The following is a 19,156-nucleotide window of genomic DNA, read 5'->3' as shown; positions in this document are numbered from 1 at the left end:
AACTTCAGCTTGGCCAGACGTTGCTGTCAAACAATCAACCTGAAACAAGTTAGTTGAATCTACACGCAAAGCTGGTTGGAGCCCAGAAACAGCTTCAGTATTTCATGTGATTTCTCTTTTGAAGTAACTATGTCAGTATTCAGATCCGAGTACCACAGTTGAATGGCGTGTAATTTATCACGATTTTTACTTTGATTCCATAGTTGTTGCCTGCAAAGATTAAACTTGTTTCCAACCAGCTATGCATTTGGCGGTCCAAAGCCGATAATGGTTGTAGAATCTAATACCAATCAAATGGTTTTCTGCTAAGGCTTTTTCTTACCTTCGAATTTGTATGACAACATTGAACTTTGGAAAGCGGTGGTAGAGATACGTTCCACGTTTTTTTCTGGTAAATGCCGTTTCTCACCTTCGAATTTGTAAGACAAACTTGCACTTTCAGAAGCGGTGGTGGAGGTAATCTCTAAAAAAACCAAAAACCAGTATGTGAAAACTAGCAAACCCAAGTGAGAGTTTTGATATTCAAGATTATCACATTACGTGCAGATGCATACACAAACTGACTTGCCGAGATTGGAACCTGCACAAACTAAAATCTTACTACAAACATCTAAACAAACAATTTACCGAAACCGATAGACATATACACAAATATGCACATATCCTATCAAATGTCATACATAACCATTCACTTTAGGGCAGCATTTTTTTACTGAATTATAAGCCGTGTGTTGTATCGTCATACATACATACATACATACATACATACATACATACATACATACATACATACATACATACATACATACATACATACATACATACATACATACAGACGACAGACAGACAGACAGACAGACAGACAGACAGACAGACAGACAGACAGACATACATACATACATACATACATACATACATACATACATACATACATACATACATACATACATACATACATACATACATACATACATACATACATACATACATACATACATACATACATACATACATACATACATACACGTACAAACAGACAGACAGGGAGACGTAAATAAATGTTACATACACGGATACATATATGTATATTTCTACCTATTATCTACTTACCACAATGCAATTCATCAGAAGTGTCTTCACAGTCATTTACTCCATCACATTTATAGATTGAAGGAATACATTCATCGTTGTCGCATTGATATTCATCACTTGCACAGTTCTCCCATTGGTCACCTGAAATGCCTTTCCAGAGTTTTTATAATACAGAATACATTGCCTTATCAGCATCGTTATCTTATGATGAAAAATATTATTTATTCATTTATTTATTTATTTATTTATTTATTTATTTATTTATTTAATTTATGTATTGATTTATTTATTTATTTATTTATTTATTTATTTATTTATTTATTTATTCACCTTTGACATGATGTCAGGATGAGTCGCACAGGTGAATAGCATCTATAGAAAGCGATCCTCAACAAAAGATCAAATTTTACAAATTACGCATACAAACGGAAAATAGAAAAGACAAATGTGTAACGATACATTAAAATGTATAACAATGTCACTATAAAAAAACCTGTACGACAAAAAATATCAAAAATACAGAGAACTTGACAAATACGATAAATTTTAAAGTGTCACTTTCCCACCAAAGTACAAATGTTGTAAGGACAAAATGTATTAGACCTGTGTAATGTTTTGATAATTTAGACTTCTATGACCTAACATTTGCTAAAATTTTGCCATGAAAGGGCATTACACTGCATGAGTAAAATTTGCTATTAAAAAAACAAATGACGAAAATGTCAAGTTTTAAAAAGCGGCATCTACATGGAAGTATTATCAGGGGATTTGAATGTGACAAACTGGCTTAAATTTAAATTATACATATTAATAACCATTTAGCCAAAAATACACAGTCATTTAATCCTCTCCTGTAGCTCAACGGGAGCAAATTCAATTTAATCATACTCTTTTTTAGTTCATATCTCTTAGGGATATTCATGAACATATTTTGTGGTCCTTCTTTTGTACAACTTCAAGATGTAGCAATGATTGTTTAGTCGTGACGGCCAATGACTGGGATAAATAATCGAGAATACTGCGGACAAGGGATAAATACAGTTGGCGTTTCATTTTAGTGGAGCAGGTGTGGCCATTTATGTACATTCAATCAGATAGGCGAAAGTAATGCTGAAACTACCAGCTTTGAATTTCTTGCAAGTGTTAAACATCCTTTCCTTCCGCTTCACTCTTATACAAATGTTAGACACTTGCTATATCCTTGTTACTAATTACGTTTGCATAAGTTATTATGATAAATAAAGAATTGGACAACACATTTTCAATCTGACGCAGTACTTGTACTCAAAACATTAAGGTGTCATAGGCAAAAATCATTTTTTATTCTCACTATTGCGAAAATATTTGTGGTCGGAAAATGTTGGTTTGATTTCCTCATCGACTATAAAAATGATGATACAACAGGCGTCGGATGATGAAAGTACTTTTTCAAGCGAGAGGCAATAGTTTGCGAACACAACAATAATTCTACCACAAGGACACTCAAAGGTAGGGTAATCGATCAAAAGGTCTAAAAGTGGCACTTGTAAAACAGTGTGTACAATGGTGTCGGAGGCGCAAATAACTATGACTATATTACCCAGGAAATCTTAATCCTGACGGCTTTGTGTGAACGTACATAGACCCAGTTACCATTACAGATACACAACCAGATATGAACTAAAAATGCTCACGTGTTTCATTGTATATTTCATTTATGTGCAAATTTGAACCTTTGCCACATGTTTGCAACTTTATTGAAAGCGTTATGATCAACATAAAGAACAACATTCACCACAGATCAATTCTAAGGGCCATTAAATGTTCAAATATGTAATTAGCTGAAATAAAAATAATTAATTTCTTCGAGTACTGTTATTGTATCACCACTTAATATAACACTTGTAATTGACTTTGGTCAAGTCCTTCAAGTTATATATGCTAAACTGTGAAAGCTTATAAGATATACAAATTATAAATTAGCTGACACGAAAATGCGAAAGGACTTTCGATATTGTTATATCCTGGTATAATCATCAATGTACATAGCATGTTTTGCCAACTTTGATCAAGTAAATCCAAGTATATATACCTAATTAGGAAAGTTCATTAAATATGCAAATTAGGAATTGACTGAAATGTTCTCATTAAATATGCAAATTAGGAATTAGCTGAAATAAAAACGTTAAATGACTTTCAATAATGTTATATCATAGTATCTTCAATGTACAAAGCAAGTTTTGTTAACTGTGGTCTAATCATACAGATTATTATCCGTAATTTAAAAAGTCATCAAAAATTAGAAATTGGCTGAGGTAAAAATGCTTAACGACTTTCAATAACGTAGTATTATAGTATCTTAAATATATGTAGCTAGATTCATCAACTTTGGTCGAGTCAATGGAGATATATATCCCTAATTAGAAACGTTCATTACATATGCAAATAAGGAATTGGCTGAATTAAAACTAATTAATGACTTTCAATAATGTTATATCATAGTATCTTCAATGTTCATAGCAAATTTTATCAACTTTGGTCAAGTCAATGCAGACTAAGTAGGAAAGATCATTAAATATGCAAATAAGGAATTGGCTGCAGTAAAATGCTTAATGACTTTCAATTATGTTATATCATATTATCACATGAATTGGCCGAATTCCCACCTGTGTGACGTAGAACAGGACGGATAAGAAATCCGAATTTCCACCTGTTGTACGTCATCAACCGGAACTTTTTTCTTGCATGGTACCGTTCACACAAGCGGGTCGCGACGTGAACATAGACCGATTTGTCGTGATCGATGCCGTGCTCTCATGACATTTTTACAAAAAGGTGACCCGATAAATCCACAAATGGAAACATAGAAGGCATGTCCAGCGAAATTTCGAGTCGCTAAAACTATAGCTGTTCCCGAGAATCGAATGGGGATACCGCCGATCGTTTTATTTTCATGGCTTAGCTTAGTAACGTCGCAGCGCCAGTCGAGTCGCGTCGTAAGGCTCAATGTGGACGTCGTACCTGGCGATCCCGGTTGGCGATAAACCTGAAATCTACACCTCAACGGAAGTTCAACTGAATAAATGAGTACAGTATAATCTTCGGGAAAGCGAGATAGGAGGCTTTAGCATAAAGTCATTCGACTAACAACGATAAATTTCCTTCAACATACAAAAAAAAATCCGTAAATTCTCGCTCGGAATCAAACCTGTAGCGGCGTAAGGCTGTAGCGAAGGCATCAGCTGTTGAGCTGTATATGCAGTGCAGCGCTGTGGAATCAGATATACTTCGAAAGTTGACTCAGACAGCACTCAAAACAGAGTTTCCGTCAAGTAAAATTAGGATGTATCTACGGGTGAGATATATGTCACTGCAAACATCAAAGTCCTTAAGACGAAAACATTGACGACCGAGATCGGGATAAACGAGTTGACACCGGCATGGCAGTGACCGGTGACGGCAGCGTTGTGGGTATAAACATGCAATGAGGTACACTCTGTGTGTCATCGAACGGAATCTTTCGCGCTCGCCGGCCACGGTCGTAAACTTGTGTGATGTTTTGAAAAGCCACGGAATCTCTGAGAATGAGAATTACTGTTTCGATCGTGTCGTTGCATTTTACTTCATAAATCCATTTGTAAATATTCTAAATAACTTTGAATACTTGGCTATCCGTCGCTAGCACGATGAAAGTTATGTCCACCGATAGCCGACTTGCCTTGGCATCGGTACAGCGCGAGACAATGATTGACACGTTCACGTGAACATATCCGTACGTTTGGTTGGTGGAGATATCATGCGATGTATCCAATTTCAGCTTGATGGGATTTATGAATGAAACTATCTCCTGGGTTACGGACCGCTTTACTCTTTAAATGAAAGTATTCTGCGTAAGTAAAACACAAATCGCGACGAAATTCATGCAATTTGTTACGATAATTTTGATCCATCTACGTCACAAGAAAAATAAGAAGACTGTTCATGTGATAAATATATTATCCCATGGTATTTTTCTCTGTTTGACGTCATCGTATGCTCGAGTTTTTCGCGGAGCCGCACAACTTCTCGCCTTCGGCTCGAAGTTGTACGGCTCCGCGAAAAACACTCGTATACGATGACGTCAAACAGAGAAAAATACCATGGGATTATATATAAGTATCTTTAATGTACGTAGCAAGTTTCATTTATTTTGGTATACTCAATTCAAATATAAATCCCCAATTTCAAAATTTTTTGATATATGCTAATTGCGAGTTGGTTGAAGTAAAAATGCTTAATTTTCAATAATGTTAATATCATAGTATCGTTAATATACATACCAAGTTTCGCCAATTTCGATCAAACCAATTCAGATATATATATATATATATATATATATATATATATATATATATATATATATATATATATCCTTAAATAAGGAAAGTTCATGAAGTATGCAAATTAGCAATTATCTTTCATGTCGACCCTTAATATCTTTCATGGCTGATACATTTTGCTGTGATAAACATTTGTAGCAAATCTCATCAGATTGTATTCAGCCATTCTCAATGTATATCCGTTTTCTCTAAAATCATTAATTATGCAAATGAGCAAAAAGTAAGCAAGCCACACCCGCCTAAAACTAATCAGTTCTTGTCATTTGCAAACTGAATCTATGTACTAGATTTGATTCTGATCTGATGAGACTTTGTTGAGATATCGAGCACACAGACAGACAGACAGACAGACAGGCAAACAGACATTGCTGCGACATACACGCGTGAGCAAAATAAAACGAGGGCCAAACACTGAGGTGGCGGTTTTGAACACAGTCAATGTACTTCACCAGTGTCTGTAACTCCGTATTTGAAAATAGCTCGCAACAAACAACAGTGGAAAGCCCGTTTGGCATTTAGACCTATAACAGCCACTGTAACCTCCATAAATGTAATAATCAAAATACACGAACACACATAATGCAAACAATTAAGATATTAACAGTGTGTGTAGTTGCTTTCGTTATTACATACGTTTCATGGCTAATTCTTCAATTGCAATGACCGATAGATTTATTACATTTATGGTTGACAAGTATCACATTTATGGTTGATTTTTTAGGCCAGAGAAAAAAAAATCTTGTTCATCGGACTTTTTGGACCAAGTTCCAGGAGCGGCGAGCGAAATTTTTTAAATTTTTTTTAGGCCGAAGGTAAACGCGGTTCTCTGGCATTTTCGCACAGATGCAGACAAGGCAAGATAATTGTTTTCATGGCTGATACATTTTGCTGTGATAAACATTTGTAGCAAATCTCATCAGATTGTATTCAGCCATTCTCAATGTATATCCGTTTTCTCTAAAATCATTAATTATGCAAATGAGCAAAAAGTAAGCAAGCCACACCCGCCTAAAACTAGTCATTTCCCGAAGGTAAACGCGGTTCTCTGGCATTTTCGCACAGATGCAGACAAGGCAAGATAATTGTTTTCCTTTTTACCAGAAATATCTAAGACAAGAAACACTGATACTGGTAACTGAATTCAATACTATATTTTCCAACAATAACATAGGCCATTACATTCACAGTTAGTGTTTGCACAACATATTCTGAGTATTTCAACAATCTCTCAGAATAAAACTGAAATGTACAGCAAATCACTCAAATCCAACAATTCAGTATTGTCCTTTAATATTGTCCTGGTGGGACCTAGCATCTGAGTTTTTTCATTTTACTTTGGCCCCATGTTTTGGCCTCTTTACTACTGTCTGTACACATTTTACACAATGGTCTAACAACACTGTACTGTGATCGGAGTGAAGTTATATAGTCATCATTCAGATTGTACTTTAACATCGATTCAACCATGTGTTTTGTCATTGCCGTAATTTTTTATACTTTCGATGCAATTTACATTCAATCGGATGCACCGTCCATCTGCTGTCACGATCTTGTTGAACAAATCGCCGAACGTAATATCAGGACAAACACTGAATAGCGTCTTTGGAACTAACTGTTGGTCATCATGTCGAATGTTGACGATCAAATTAATACTCATGATGTGACATGTACTAACCTTTACACAACGAGGGAATTTCTGGCCAAATCGACCCACTTTGCGTCGTGATTCGCCAAATTCAGACGTCACAACAACGTGTTGGCGGTCAACTAAGTCCAAACACGTCGGAAGTCTCATTCAAAACCCCGTGCCCGCGAAAACCCGACAATGTGCAGGGCGCCTATTGTATAGTGGTCGGCCGTGTTTCCGTTCATGGATTCCCTTGGGTGTTTTGGAAGCCTTAGGTCTAACATAATTTTCTCTATGTCTTGAATGCATAGTGAAATTGGTCTAACGAACTCACTGACAACGAATTGCTCACACAATGTGCCATAAAAACAGACTAAATCTAAACAATTTGGTGTCAAGAGAAGAAACAAAATCAAAATATTGTGAAAAATAATCAAAAATAAAACGTAAAACTGAACTACCAAAATTTAAAAAATTGTAAAACCTAAACTACTACAAATTGAACGAAACTGATGAAATAATATCAATAAAATACTCATAAAATGATGAAAATAAATGAAAAATTTTACAAACGGACGATATACTAACTTTACCGGAAAAAAAAGAATTAAAACTGTAAATGGTATGGAAAAGATTTTATTGGGGCCATGGGGCGATTCAACAAACCAACAAACGCTAAAAGCAGTGGAATGATCATTAGTGTGCGAGATCCCTTTATTATAGGCAAGGGCGAAAATTTCTGGCGCTTAAATTTCTGGGCGTGTACAAAATAGAAAATTGCGACCAACATGTTAGTAGCAATGCCACAGCTGTACAAAGGTCTCCTCTATAACTTTCAGGGGCGTACATCGGTACACAGCGTAATATTGATAGCAAGGTAGTTCTACGACTAGTGATGAACACAATTCCTAATACTTCAAGGCTACTAATTTTGGCTGTAACCTCCGATCGAAAATTTTCAACGCGAAGACATAATATCAATAATTTTGCGAGATTATAAGAGCCCGCTGTCTTCTCGCCAAATAGCTGCGATCAAGACGATAATGCTAGAAGCAACCGCCGAACACCTGCTCGCTCTTCTTATACACAATGTGTAACCAGATGTGAACTGAATGTGCTCACGTGTTTTACAAAAGGTTCACTTACGCTTCACAGAACAATCATATGTGTTATATCATTATATGTAGCAGGTTTCATCAATTTTCGGACAGTACCCTGAATAAGATCACTAATTACAGAACTTAATTTAATATACAAATGAGCTGTTTATTAACCTGACACTGCTCAATGCTTCATGGGACAATCAGATGTCTATCAGATCAATATATGTAGCACGTTTCATCAAATATAATGCTGTAATTTTCGACTAATATCATTAATTACACAGATCATTAAATATGCAAATGAACCCTTAATTAACTTGACACTGCTCAATGTTTCATAGCACAATTAGATATTTATCAGTTCAATATCTGTAGCAGGTTTCACCAAATTTGATGCCGTAGTTTTAGAGTTATATACCTAATTACAAAGTTCATTAACTATATCGATGAACCCTTAATTAACTTCACACTACTAAATGCTTTACACCACAGTTAGATATCCGTCAAATCAGTATCTGCAGCAGATTTAATCAAATTTGGTGCATTTATTTCGTAGTAACATGACTAATTACAAAACTATATAAAATATGCAAATAAGCTATTTATTTATTTGGCACTGCCCCATGCTTCGCAGTATAATTATACGTTTATCAGACCAATATCTGTAGCGTCTTTCACCGAATCGGGTGTCGTAATTTCAGAGTTATATACCTAATTACAAAGTTCATTAAATATGCAAATGAACCCTAAGTTAGCTTCACACTCTTAAATGCGTTTAGATATCTGTCGGATCAGTATCTGCAGCAAATTTCATCAAATTTGGTGCAGACATTTCGGAGTTATATGACTAATTACAAAACTTCATAACATGCAAATGAGCTATTTATTAACATGACACTTCCCAATGCTTCTAAATACAATTATATATATATATATATATATATATATATATATATATATATATATATATATATATATATATATATATATATATATATTTATATATATATATATATCATATCAACATTTGTTGCATGTATCATCAAAGTTGGTGCAGGAATTTCAGAGTTATTTCACTAATTACAAAAATTCATTAAATATTCAAATGAGCAGATAATTGATATGACACTCGCAGTATCATCATAATGTTCTGAGATTGTCATCTGTGAAAAGATTCATGAATTTCTGTGCAGTATTTCTTGATATATGTCGACACTGTTATTACTGTCTCCGTAGGGAAACCATTATATGAAAAAATGATATTGCATAACTTTATTAATATGCAACCCATACTAAGCAAAATTTAACCAGTTCTTGCAAGTATCATATGGTACCTGTCTACCAAATCTGACTTGAATCTGTTCAGGCGTTTTTGAGTTATCGTGTAAACAGACTGACTGACACACACACACACTTACACACACAGACAGATATCGCTATGACATTAGCTCACGTGTGTAAACACATGAGGTTATTCCTGCCGAGAATTACGACAGCAAATATTGCGTTGTGAATTTCTTAGTATCTTCCTCTCATTGATTTTGCATCTATGTCTATTTTATCACGGTCATGGGACCATTTGTGATGATTTTTACGAACAAAGAATTAATTCACACTCATCACGGAACATATTTTAAAGACGTTTACAAAATATTCACCACAGCCTGACTCAGGAAAGTTTACCGTTATCCCCATTTCAAAGGTGTCGGAATATATTGGGTTGTGTATCTTGAAAAATCCCCAGCTGTGGGATCTAAATACAAAATGCCTTTTTTTCTGAACAACTTCCGGACAACCTTGCAATTACAGTTCAGTCATCACATGACTGGTACATGTGCTGAACCCAATGGAGAGTTGACTCAAAAGACTTTAAATCCAAAGTCAAAAAGTGTTGAACACTATCAAATAGGTTGAATTTGTTTTGTATTATACAAAAAATCTTCAGGCTCTCGGAACAGCGTAAATATCCCCTTGTTCGAATACTATAGCAGGGTAAAAATGGGACCTCCGATAGTTATACTTCCACCAAGCTAACCCACTTACTAGCCAAATACGGTAAAAATGACCCTAGTTATTATTCCTAGTATCTGTATATTTTGCCGAGTATTTGTTAGTAGTTATCAAATTTCTTGGGTTTGTCCGAAAACTATTTCAGTGAATGATATACGTTTCAACATCGATGTCAGGATAGTAAAGTCAAGTACAGACAATCGAGGAAGAACATAAGAGTCTGTTAGTCTGCAAATTACATGAATCCTAGGTGAATATGAAAGTCAAAAAAGTTAATTTTGTGCCTCGGTTGAATAAGAAAAGTCGACAAAGATTCCATCCATACCACAAAAAACATAATATCAATATCTTCTATAGAGCATGGAAGTAAAAAGAAAACCAACAGAAAAACGTATTGAGAACAACGACATCCCGGCGATCTTCTGACCTTTCATTATGTTTCAGTCTGAACGGTAATCTATGGCAAGTGTTTCTTTTTGAACAACTCCGACAGAGATGAACCAATCTCGCTATCGAGTCAAATCGCTCTGACGCGATCGGAAATACCGCAGCTCATGGGCACCTGTACAGTAGTCGAATGAATGTATCCAGTGGCCAGCAGTAGTAAAGAAAAGGTGGTCAACTATGATTAATAAGAATTTTACACCCCATTTATTCATTTATCTACATGAAGCGAAGGAAAAATTAACCATCCATGTAACTAAAGTATGACCCTGACCTATATATGAACTCACGCGCAGTGCATTGTCCTGATCTAAGCAGGGAAATTCCCTGCTGAGTCATTCACATTCCAAATGGAACTTGCGCAATACACTAGCTATGACTCACTAACAGTACATCTGTCGGAACAACATTATCGGATCATTTGTTAGATAGATTCCGATTGTGCTGCAGCTCTGTACAGCTCCTTAAGGATTCCAGTGCTGATTCTCGTCTTCTGGAGGTAAGTATATACTTGTTTTATATGTGTTTTTCCTACGCCTATCGGAACGAGATTTTAGTCCCTACCGGAACCATAGGGATGTTGCGCAACCCTCTTTCCAGAAGAGTCTTTCCAGGACTTTCCAGTAGGGACTTTCGCAATACCGGACTTCAGTTACTTAGCAACTTGTCACGTGGTTTCAGAGGTCTGAAACTCTACAGTTTTCAGAAAATTTTCTGTGGAATTTTTTCTGAACGACTCTAGTTAACTAACTTTCATATCCATTCAATCCATAATATCGTAGATATCGCTCCAGAGGGGGACTAAATCCTTCTTGTTTTTGTATTTCTAATGCCTGTTGAATATGTCTGAATAAGTTCTGACCCCGGAGCCTCTGTTGTTGCACCTTTTTCTTGTATTTGTGTAAGGAGCTGTTTATATTGAACATAATAATGTTTATATTTCTCTCGTCTCTTTGCTACACCAGTTTTCCCTTGTATCACATCAATAACAACACCTGGTATAGGAGTTAAGGCTAACAGTACCGGAACTGTTGGAATTGCTGCTATGACAGCAGAGCTTACAAGAATTCCCTTAGTAATATTGAGAGCCATATCAATTCGACCCATTAATTATAACTTCGTCGATATGCAGCACTTGTTCTTTCTATGTAATCAGCCAATTGTTCAACGCTTTCAACAACTGAGATGTGCATTTTTACTGTATATGTAAGGGATGATAAAAAAAATTGTAGTAATATAGAAAGACAATATGGCAGAAGGAGGAGAAGATATACCACTCCAGGATTTCGATGATGCAAATTTAAATGACGATGATGACGCTACTGCTGAAACATTCTTTATAGACGATGATAATGCCCTTGCAGAAGTCGATCCTTTCCTTGCTAGCCCACAGGAGGATATTTTAATTAAACAGAGAAGAGAACTTACAAAAGATATGGCTGAAGGACTCTTAGACAAATATAGGATTACTAATAAGGATGCACGAACCGAATTGATTTTAAATGCTGAGATTATTGGTAATGATCTGTATTATAAAAAAATCAGAGTTACAACAGATAAAGGAAGTAGATTTTTAGAGAAATCCACATTAAAAAGAAGGTAGGAGGTTCTGAATTTGTAAACAAAGTATATAAATATAGTGAGCCCGAAAATGTGAGTCGTACATTGCATTCTGAAGATGTGATAACCGATAAAATACCGGTTGAGAAGATGACGCCAGAAGACATGGGTGTATACAAAGATGAACTGACATTATTACGACAAGATGCTTCTGGTAATGCAGATAAAATACAAGCTTTTGAAAATAAAATCGAACAATGGAACAATCTAAACCCAGAATATAGAGCTATTAATGATGAATTAAGGATTGCGAATATGCGTCTTGGCGAGCTTAACAATGAAAAAGTTAAAATAAGGCTAGAGAAAAGAGAAGTTGAAAAACAGTTAGAGGAAATTCCTGTAGAACACACCCAAGCAAAAGAAAAAGCTGAAAAACTACTAGCTGAACTCATAACAAGAGAAGCTAAAATTGTTGATCGAATTGAATACGAACATGGTAAGATCAGTGAGGCACTTGAAAGTCTGGCTACGACTAGGTCTCTTCGTGATGTAATTTCTGATCCAGAATTGTCACTCAGGCTGAAGCTGACAGAGTTATTTAAACGAAATGGTATAACAATCGCTGCAATACTGACTGCCCTTGGAATGACAATATCAACAATTGCCCTTGCTGTAACTAAAGGAGGGAGAGAGGAGGGGGAGGAGGAGCAAACACAGGGGTTCAGGTCCGCCCAAAGTATACACAAAAGCGAAAGAAATTGTAAAGCAATTTGGCGAATGGTTAAAGACATTGGCCACAAAAAGTGCTGCTGCAATACCCGGTCTAATCGGTTCCCTCGTCAGTTTTCTATTAAAAACAGCAGGATCGGTGGTCGGATTTGTTGGAGAACAGCTATGGATATTTTTAACTGGATTAACATTAGTCATTATAAATAAAATTATGTATTAATATGGCATCGACATGTTTGGTGAAAAGAATATTGCAAAGTTTCTTTCTAAAAATAAAGACCTGTTTGGTTTCTCTGTCGAATTGGAATGGTGCAAACTTCGGCGGGTAAATCGCCATATACTTCGAGCAAATCCAGGTGTCCGACTCAAAGATGATAATCTGTATCATAACATATTAGCTTTCGTGAAGGAATGTCAAAAGACTAACTTCTTTAAGCGACTAGAATTCATAGCTGTATTCCAGGATACTGAGGATGACCAAGAGGCTCATCATCTCCAAGAATATTGGGTTCTTCGATTGATTCGCGACACAGGCAATCGATTTATCTTTCAGGCAGACGGAAATATTTACGTAAAGATGTGATTTTTTCTTCTAAGTTATTATATACACGAAGTGAAATGTAAGATGTGATTAATTTTCTTTTTTTTCTTCTACTATATACATTACACGAAAAATGGGGTACGATAGAACATTATCACCGACTTTCACCAACCGAATACCGAATGGAACAAAGTCAGAAAGAACTCATCACGTGATTGCTCATAATCCAAGTGAGGCAGATCCAGGCCAGACACTTATCATACGATGTCCGAAGTTAGAAAGCGGAGTAGTCCTAGTTCCAGATACTTTCAACCTGGTTTTTGATCTTGAAGTAATGGGATATGAAAATAACCGAGTAGTACAAAATGTTGCAAAAAATTTGGTGGAGCGTATGAAACTCACATTTGAGGGTCAGACACTTTTCGATTTGAATAAATATAACCTTATTGAATGCTATCGTGATCTCTTCAAACATAAAAAGGAGAGATCGAACATGACACTGTACGGAATTCAGAACGAAAATCTAAGAAAATTAAGAAGCGGTGCGAAAGATGCAGATGACACCGTCGTGGGTGATAATTTACTTTTCGACACATATAAAACAAAATATGCTATTCGTCTCACTCATCCCCTAATAACAGGTCATGGAGTTGCATATCCAAAAGCGTTAGGGAGTCATATTGAATGGGAAATTACGTTGGCACCCATCTTCCAATTAATTATCATGTATAATATTGCTATTTTTCCAGCCAATTATAAATTAAAAACATTCAAATGGAATACGAAACAATTTCTGATCCCGAACTCGCGAGGTCAACTGCTGGTTATTACAACGGTGGAAAAGTTACCTTTACGAGCATATACATTATTTTAGAACAATCCCATTCAAAGAATCGGACACAGTTATCAATGAAAATATAAATGTACCACGACGTAGCATTAGAGGTATCGCAATACTCTTCACTAAAAAACTGTATAATGAAGAACTGAACACTGAATTTTTCCTTAACCCCTCCATTGAATCTGTGTCTGTATCAATCGAAGGCATTGCAAATAAAGTGTACGCTCAGAAGATGATACCAAGACAATTTTGGCGAGAGGCGCGACGGTATTTTGCTGAAGATAAAGATTGGTGTGAAATTGACATAGATGAAGTTGATTATTTGAAGAATAAATTCTGTCTGTTTATTGATCTGCGTAGCTTTAAAGATATTGAATTTCATGGAAATGGTTTAAAAGTAATGAATACAAAGGATGGAATTCAACTTGAAATTCTGAAGAAAGACACCTCATCTAGGGTTGGCGATAACATTCACGATGAAAATATATTTGCTCACATTTATGTTATCAGTGATGCCCTGGTCTCTATTGAAAATAGTAGATTAAAGTCTTTACAATATTAAACCATGACCCGTCGTCCGTCCTATCGGCCATGTTTCTGCCAACCATTCGCCCGTGTCTGGATTGTATAGCTGCACACGCTTGATATCATTTGGCGCCATCATGATTTTACTGCGCTTTTCACTACGGATTTCTCCAGCCTTTTTCCGTACAAACTGTACAAATTGTGCCGGCTCGGGCTCCTTCCCAGTTTCAAACAGATCTTTATAATCTTCAAAGTTCAAATGTTTTCTAACACAAACATCTTTCACCCTTATTTTTTTTCGTCTCCGAAGTTGGAGTTCGAAAAGCATACACTTTCGAGCGTATGCCGACAAAATCAAGAATAGGTTCACCATTCAACTCATCTTTAAATTTACCTATCACTTTTTTATTAATCTTCGGAAAGTTGGGGGCCCCACTCATCCCACTAGTATCATATATAGACTTCTCACCATTCTTTTCAACATCTTCTCGAACTATATCATTGAAAGTGCTGACGCGTGAGCCGTCCGGGGAGGTGTTCGGGATCGGCACACTGTAAACAAAACTGTCAGTATCCATGTAGGCTAATCGTATTCCAGGGAACTGGGCCCGAAAGTAATTGTAATGCGTCTCATACATAAGCAGCTTAGAAAGTTCCAGTACTGCGGCGCCGATGAAAACTGGTTTTACATATCTATGCTCATCCGTTTTCAGTTCCAGTAGGGCACTGTCGCAGGAATCACCATCCTCTTCGGAAGTTATGAAAGTTATATGTTTCATCTTTGGATTATACTTCTGAATCTTTTTACGTCCACTATCCGTGCCGTTCCAGTCCGAAACAAATTTAAAGTCTCTGTACTTTCGAACATCCTCTATTGTCTTACCGAACATTGCATTATTCATCAGCTTATAGAAATTCTTTTCAAAATCTGTCTTCCCGTTTGCCCTCATTTTAGTGTTAAAGTCAATATATTTCGCGAGACATGGAGCTTCATCGAAAGCAAGCACCCGATAAATCTTTTCAATCTCATTCCCATCCGAAGATAGAATTCCAGCAACTTGTAGTGTAAGACATAGGACTCTCTATCCATCACACTTGTAATCAGTCGACCGCCCTGCCTCGGAAATTCATAGTGATGCGGTGCTAATGGCAAATCGCTGTGTTCTTCATGTAATTCGGCTGGGTATTCTAAGTCTACTTCTAGAAAACTTGGTGGAAAGGTGGAACCAGGTCCCCACGCTCCGCCCCCCGCTCCCCTCGACCCCTTTCTTCCATTCCTCCCACTCTTCCATCGTCATCCAATGAAGTCCGCCCGTAGGCATTGCCTGACTCATTGCCCAGCCATAGAGATTGTTTGCATCGAGATATTTTATTTCGGTCACCGGCTTCTCTGGATCGTAATTCGCGCCAGCGTAAGCCGGATGATTTGTCTGTAAATAATGAATATTACACTGGCTGATACCTCCTCGTATTCCCCGTTGTACGAAAGTCATCTGCTCAGCATCTTGAATGAGTTTAAACTTATTACCCGTGTAAAGTAACATAGCATCCCATGTCAAGCCAGGCGCTGACATGTAATGGGCTGGATCTAACTTATATGCTTCTAAACATGTGTCACGAAAATTTTCGAATATATTTGCAAGAAGGAGAACGTCAGTCTCGCAATAGAATTCCATATAATCTTTAATCGTACGACATCCAACTTCGTCCCATACTCGCAAAGCATGTTCGTAATCAGACTCTGAAATCCCCTCTTCCGTCAATTCGCTATAAAATTCCTCCCTCTCCGGGAGCTCCTCCTCTTCCAGTCTGTCAACCGAGTCTAAATATTCGTAGGGGAAGAAACCTTTCCCCCTTTGAATGTCCGGGTACGAAAGTGGCGCCGCCGTCCACCCGTGGGTCTCCGGCACAGTTTTTGCCAACTTCGCCAATGACCCCATCATCAGCTGAGCACTGTCCATAAACTTTATAGAAAAGAAACGTCTCTTTATCTCCCTCTTCCCTCGGCAACAACAATTGAGGCGTGAAAAATAAATGTTTTCGAGAGACCCATAATTCCTCCATTGCTCGTCTTAGCTATGATTTTAGGCTCTGGTCCCCCTCCGGCGTCGATTCATGTAATTCTTTCAAAATAAAAGAACCATCGTATCCCTTGAGGTTGTGAAAGTAGATAGGAATGGTTCTCGACGGCCGGCATCCTTCGCAATAGAAGGTCGCCTCCTCCTTCACTACTCGGTATCCTGCCGGCTCTCCACATGCAATACAGACTGGATCACATCCGTCGCGCCGGTAATTAGAAGGATCCCTCATCGGTATTATTTTCCAATAATACGATTTAGAATAATACTCGGCCCGTTCTTTCATATCCTTTAGAAAGTCTGTAACACAGGAGAGACCTGTGAATGTTCTTTTACCATAAACAGTGGGTCGGCCCGGGCCCACCCCCGTTCCACCATAACATACGAAAGACAAATTGGAATATGTCGACCGGTCCCCTTCTCAATAATTGCCTCAGTATCTGCATAGACGACGTAGGGAGAAGGAACCTTCTTCCGATGTCCTTCAAATTGACACACTTCCTTAGGAAAATCTGGCTGGGCAGTGTCTGTTCCACAGTATACCTGATGTTTTTCTAATTCTTCTGTTGACTTAAAACCTCTTTTACAAACCATACAAATACACTTCTGTCTGCGCTCATTCTTTCGATTAGTACGAGAATTACGAAGGCGATTTTCCGCAGTAATTGGTACGAAGTGAGAACGGCCGCCGTCTTCGCCAACTATCAGTAAGATATTTGCTATTTGATTCCTATCACCTTCGGAACGGGCTTCACCTTCGGCTCCGCCAGGGGCACTATATAACACATTTATGCCGGACGGATCGGGATCATTCTCGTAGATCTGAAATACTTGAAGTTTGACGCTCGGATTTTGCTGCTCGAAGCGCCTGAATACAGTCAGATCGGCGGGCGTGGGCGTGGGAATACCTTCCCAACAGTAGTCAGCCATAAATGGGGCGTACGTATTCCATTTTCTCCTTACCTGACCACATTTCTTTTCACGAAACTCGGGGTCGGCCAACTTTAAACTTGCTACGATGGCGTATTGAAAACAGTTCTCAGCCCCCACCGGTAGAATAAGATCGCTAACACAATGCTTATTTTTTAACCATCCGGGAAGTTGGACTGCGCCAGCCCCCGGGCCAGCCCCGAGTAAAACTTCTACTAGAATTACTTCAAAATTAAGTATCTCCTCGAGAACGAGGCCAGAACCCTCAACATTTTCAATTGTATCAAGCATACGATCGTAGCGATCTATTAATTGTTGCCCCACATCCGATCCCGATCCTCTTACATCTTTTGTGTATGTATCATTTAATTTAACATACAATGAACGCGGTTGTGTATTACCAGTTTTCGGATCCGATAATTTGACTTCCATTTCGGTATAAACAGAGTACATCTTTCGTTCCGAATGGACCATACCTTCAATATCCACCAGTTCCCCGATATCCTTGACTCGCTTGACTTCAGGAAATTCTTTTCGTAAAACTGCTCCCTTGAATGCTGTATGTAATTGACGGGCCATAATAATCTTTATGATATATACTATCCTAAAATTTTTAAAATGAAAAAATAATTATTCTATGATAGGTCATCAAAATCCACTATAATATTTTTGGCAGCATTTATTTGTTTATATATCTCGCCTAATCTTTCTAAGTCGACTAGTTCTTCCGCATCTTGAATTTCTGGTTTATTAGGCGCAGCGCAAAATATTAATCTCTCAACAGTGAAAGAAAGAGCACGCTTACTTAAGCGCGGTTTAAATGCTAAGAATTCTATCTTACTACCTTTTCGGATATTACGAGGTACAATAGCAGGATTTTCTCGGACTGGCAATGGACTCACTGTTTTAAAACCGCAGTCAATTTCTTGAACCATATCAATACATGTAGCGAAATCGTGAGCCCCTCTCCCTCTCCCTCTTTTAAACTGAAATTTAAAATACGCCACTGGCTGAGGCCCCTCGCTCCTCGCTTCTGATACACTTTAGATGGATTGTAAAATCCGGTAGTATTCTTGGAGTGAGCGGCCAGGCTTGCAGCATAACTTTTAGCAGTGCTTGCATCGAAACTTTCACCTAGGGTACGGAATATTATTAAATCAGTAAACTTTTGAAGACTCGGTTGCCAACGAACACACATTTCATCGCATGTAGCAGGATCGTTGGATCCATATTTAGGTCCGATGTTGAAAACCACTTCTAGCTCACTGTCTACATATATAATAGGATCTACCAAAGATTCACCAAATATGAGTTTCCC

General features: G+C 37.4%; 1 protein-coding gene across 2 annotated transcripts in view; it reads right to left on the bottom strand.

Annotated features, from left to right (window-relative positions):
- The window catches only part of LOC139126117 (low-density lipoprotein receptor-related protein 12-like), a 33,798-nt gene that overhangs the window by 3,238 nt on the left and 11,404 nt on the right, over positions 1-19,156 (bottom strand). The window contains exons 2-3 of one of the 2 annotated variants that reach the window (XM_070692168.1): positions 1,111-1,242; positions 323-463 (exon numbers count right to left, since the gene is read on the bottom strand). In XM_070692168.1, coding sequence (XP_070548269.1) covers positions 323-463; positions 1,111-1,242 — 273 coding nt within the window. The remainder of the gene's footprint in view (positions 1-322; positions 464-1,110; positions 1,243-19,156) is intronic. The other variant, XM_070692169.1, reaches the window with a different exon arrangement.

Source organism: Ptychodera flava (genome assembly GCF_041260155.1).
Source record: "Ptychodera flava strain L36383 chromosome 3 unlocalized genomic scaffold, AS_Pfla_20210202 Scaffold_26__1_contigs__length_13983176_pilon, whole genome shotgun sequence".
Lineage (NCBI taxonomy): Eukaryota > Metazoa > Hemichordata > Enteropneusta > Ptychoderidae > Ptychodera > Ptychodera flava.
Note: the sequence above shows the minus strand (reverse complement) of the source record. Positions and strands in the feature narration are given on the sequence as shown.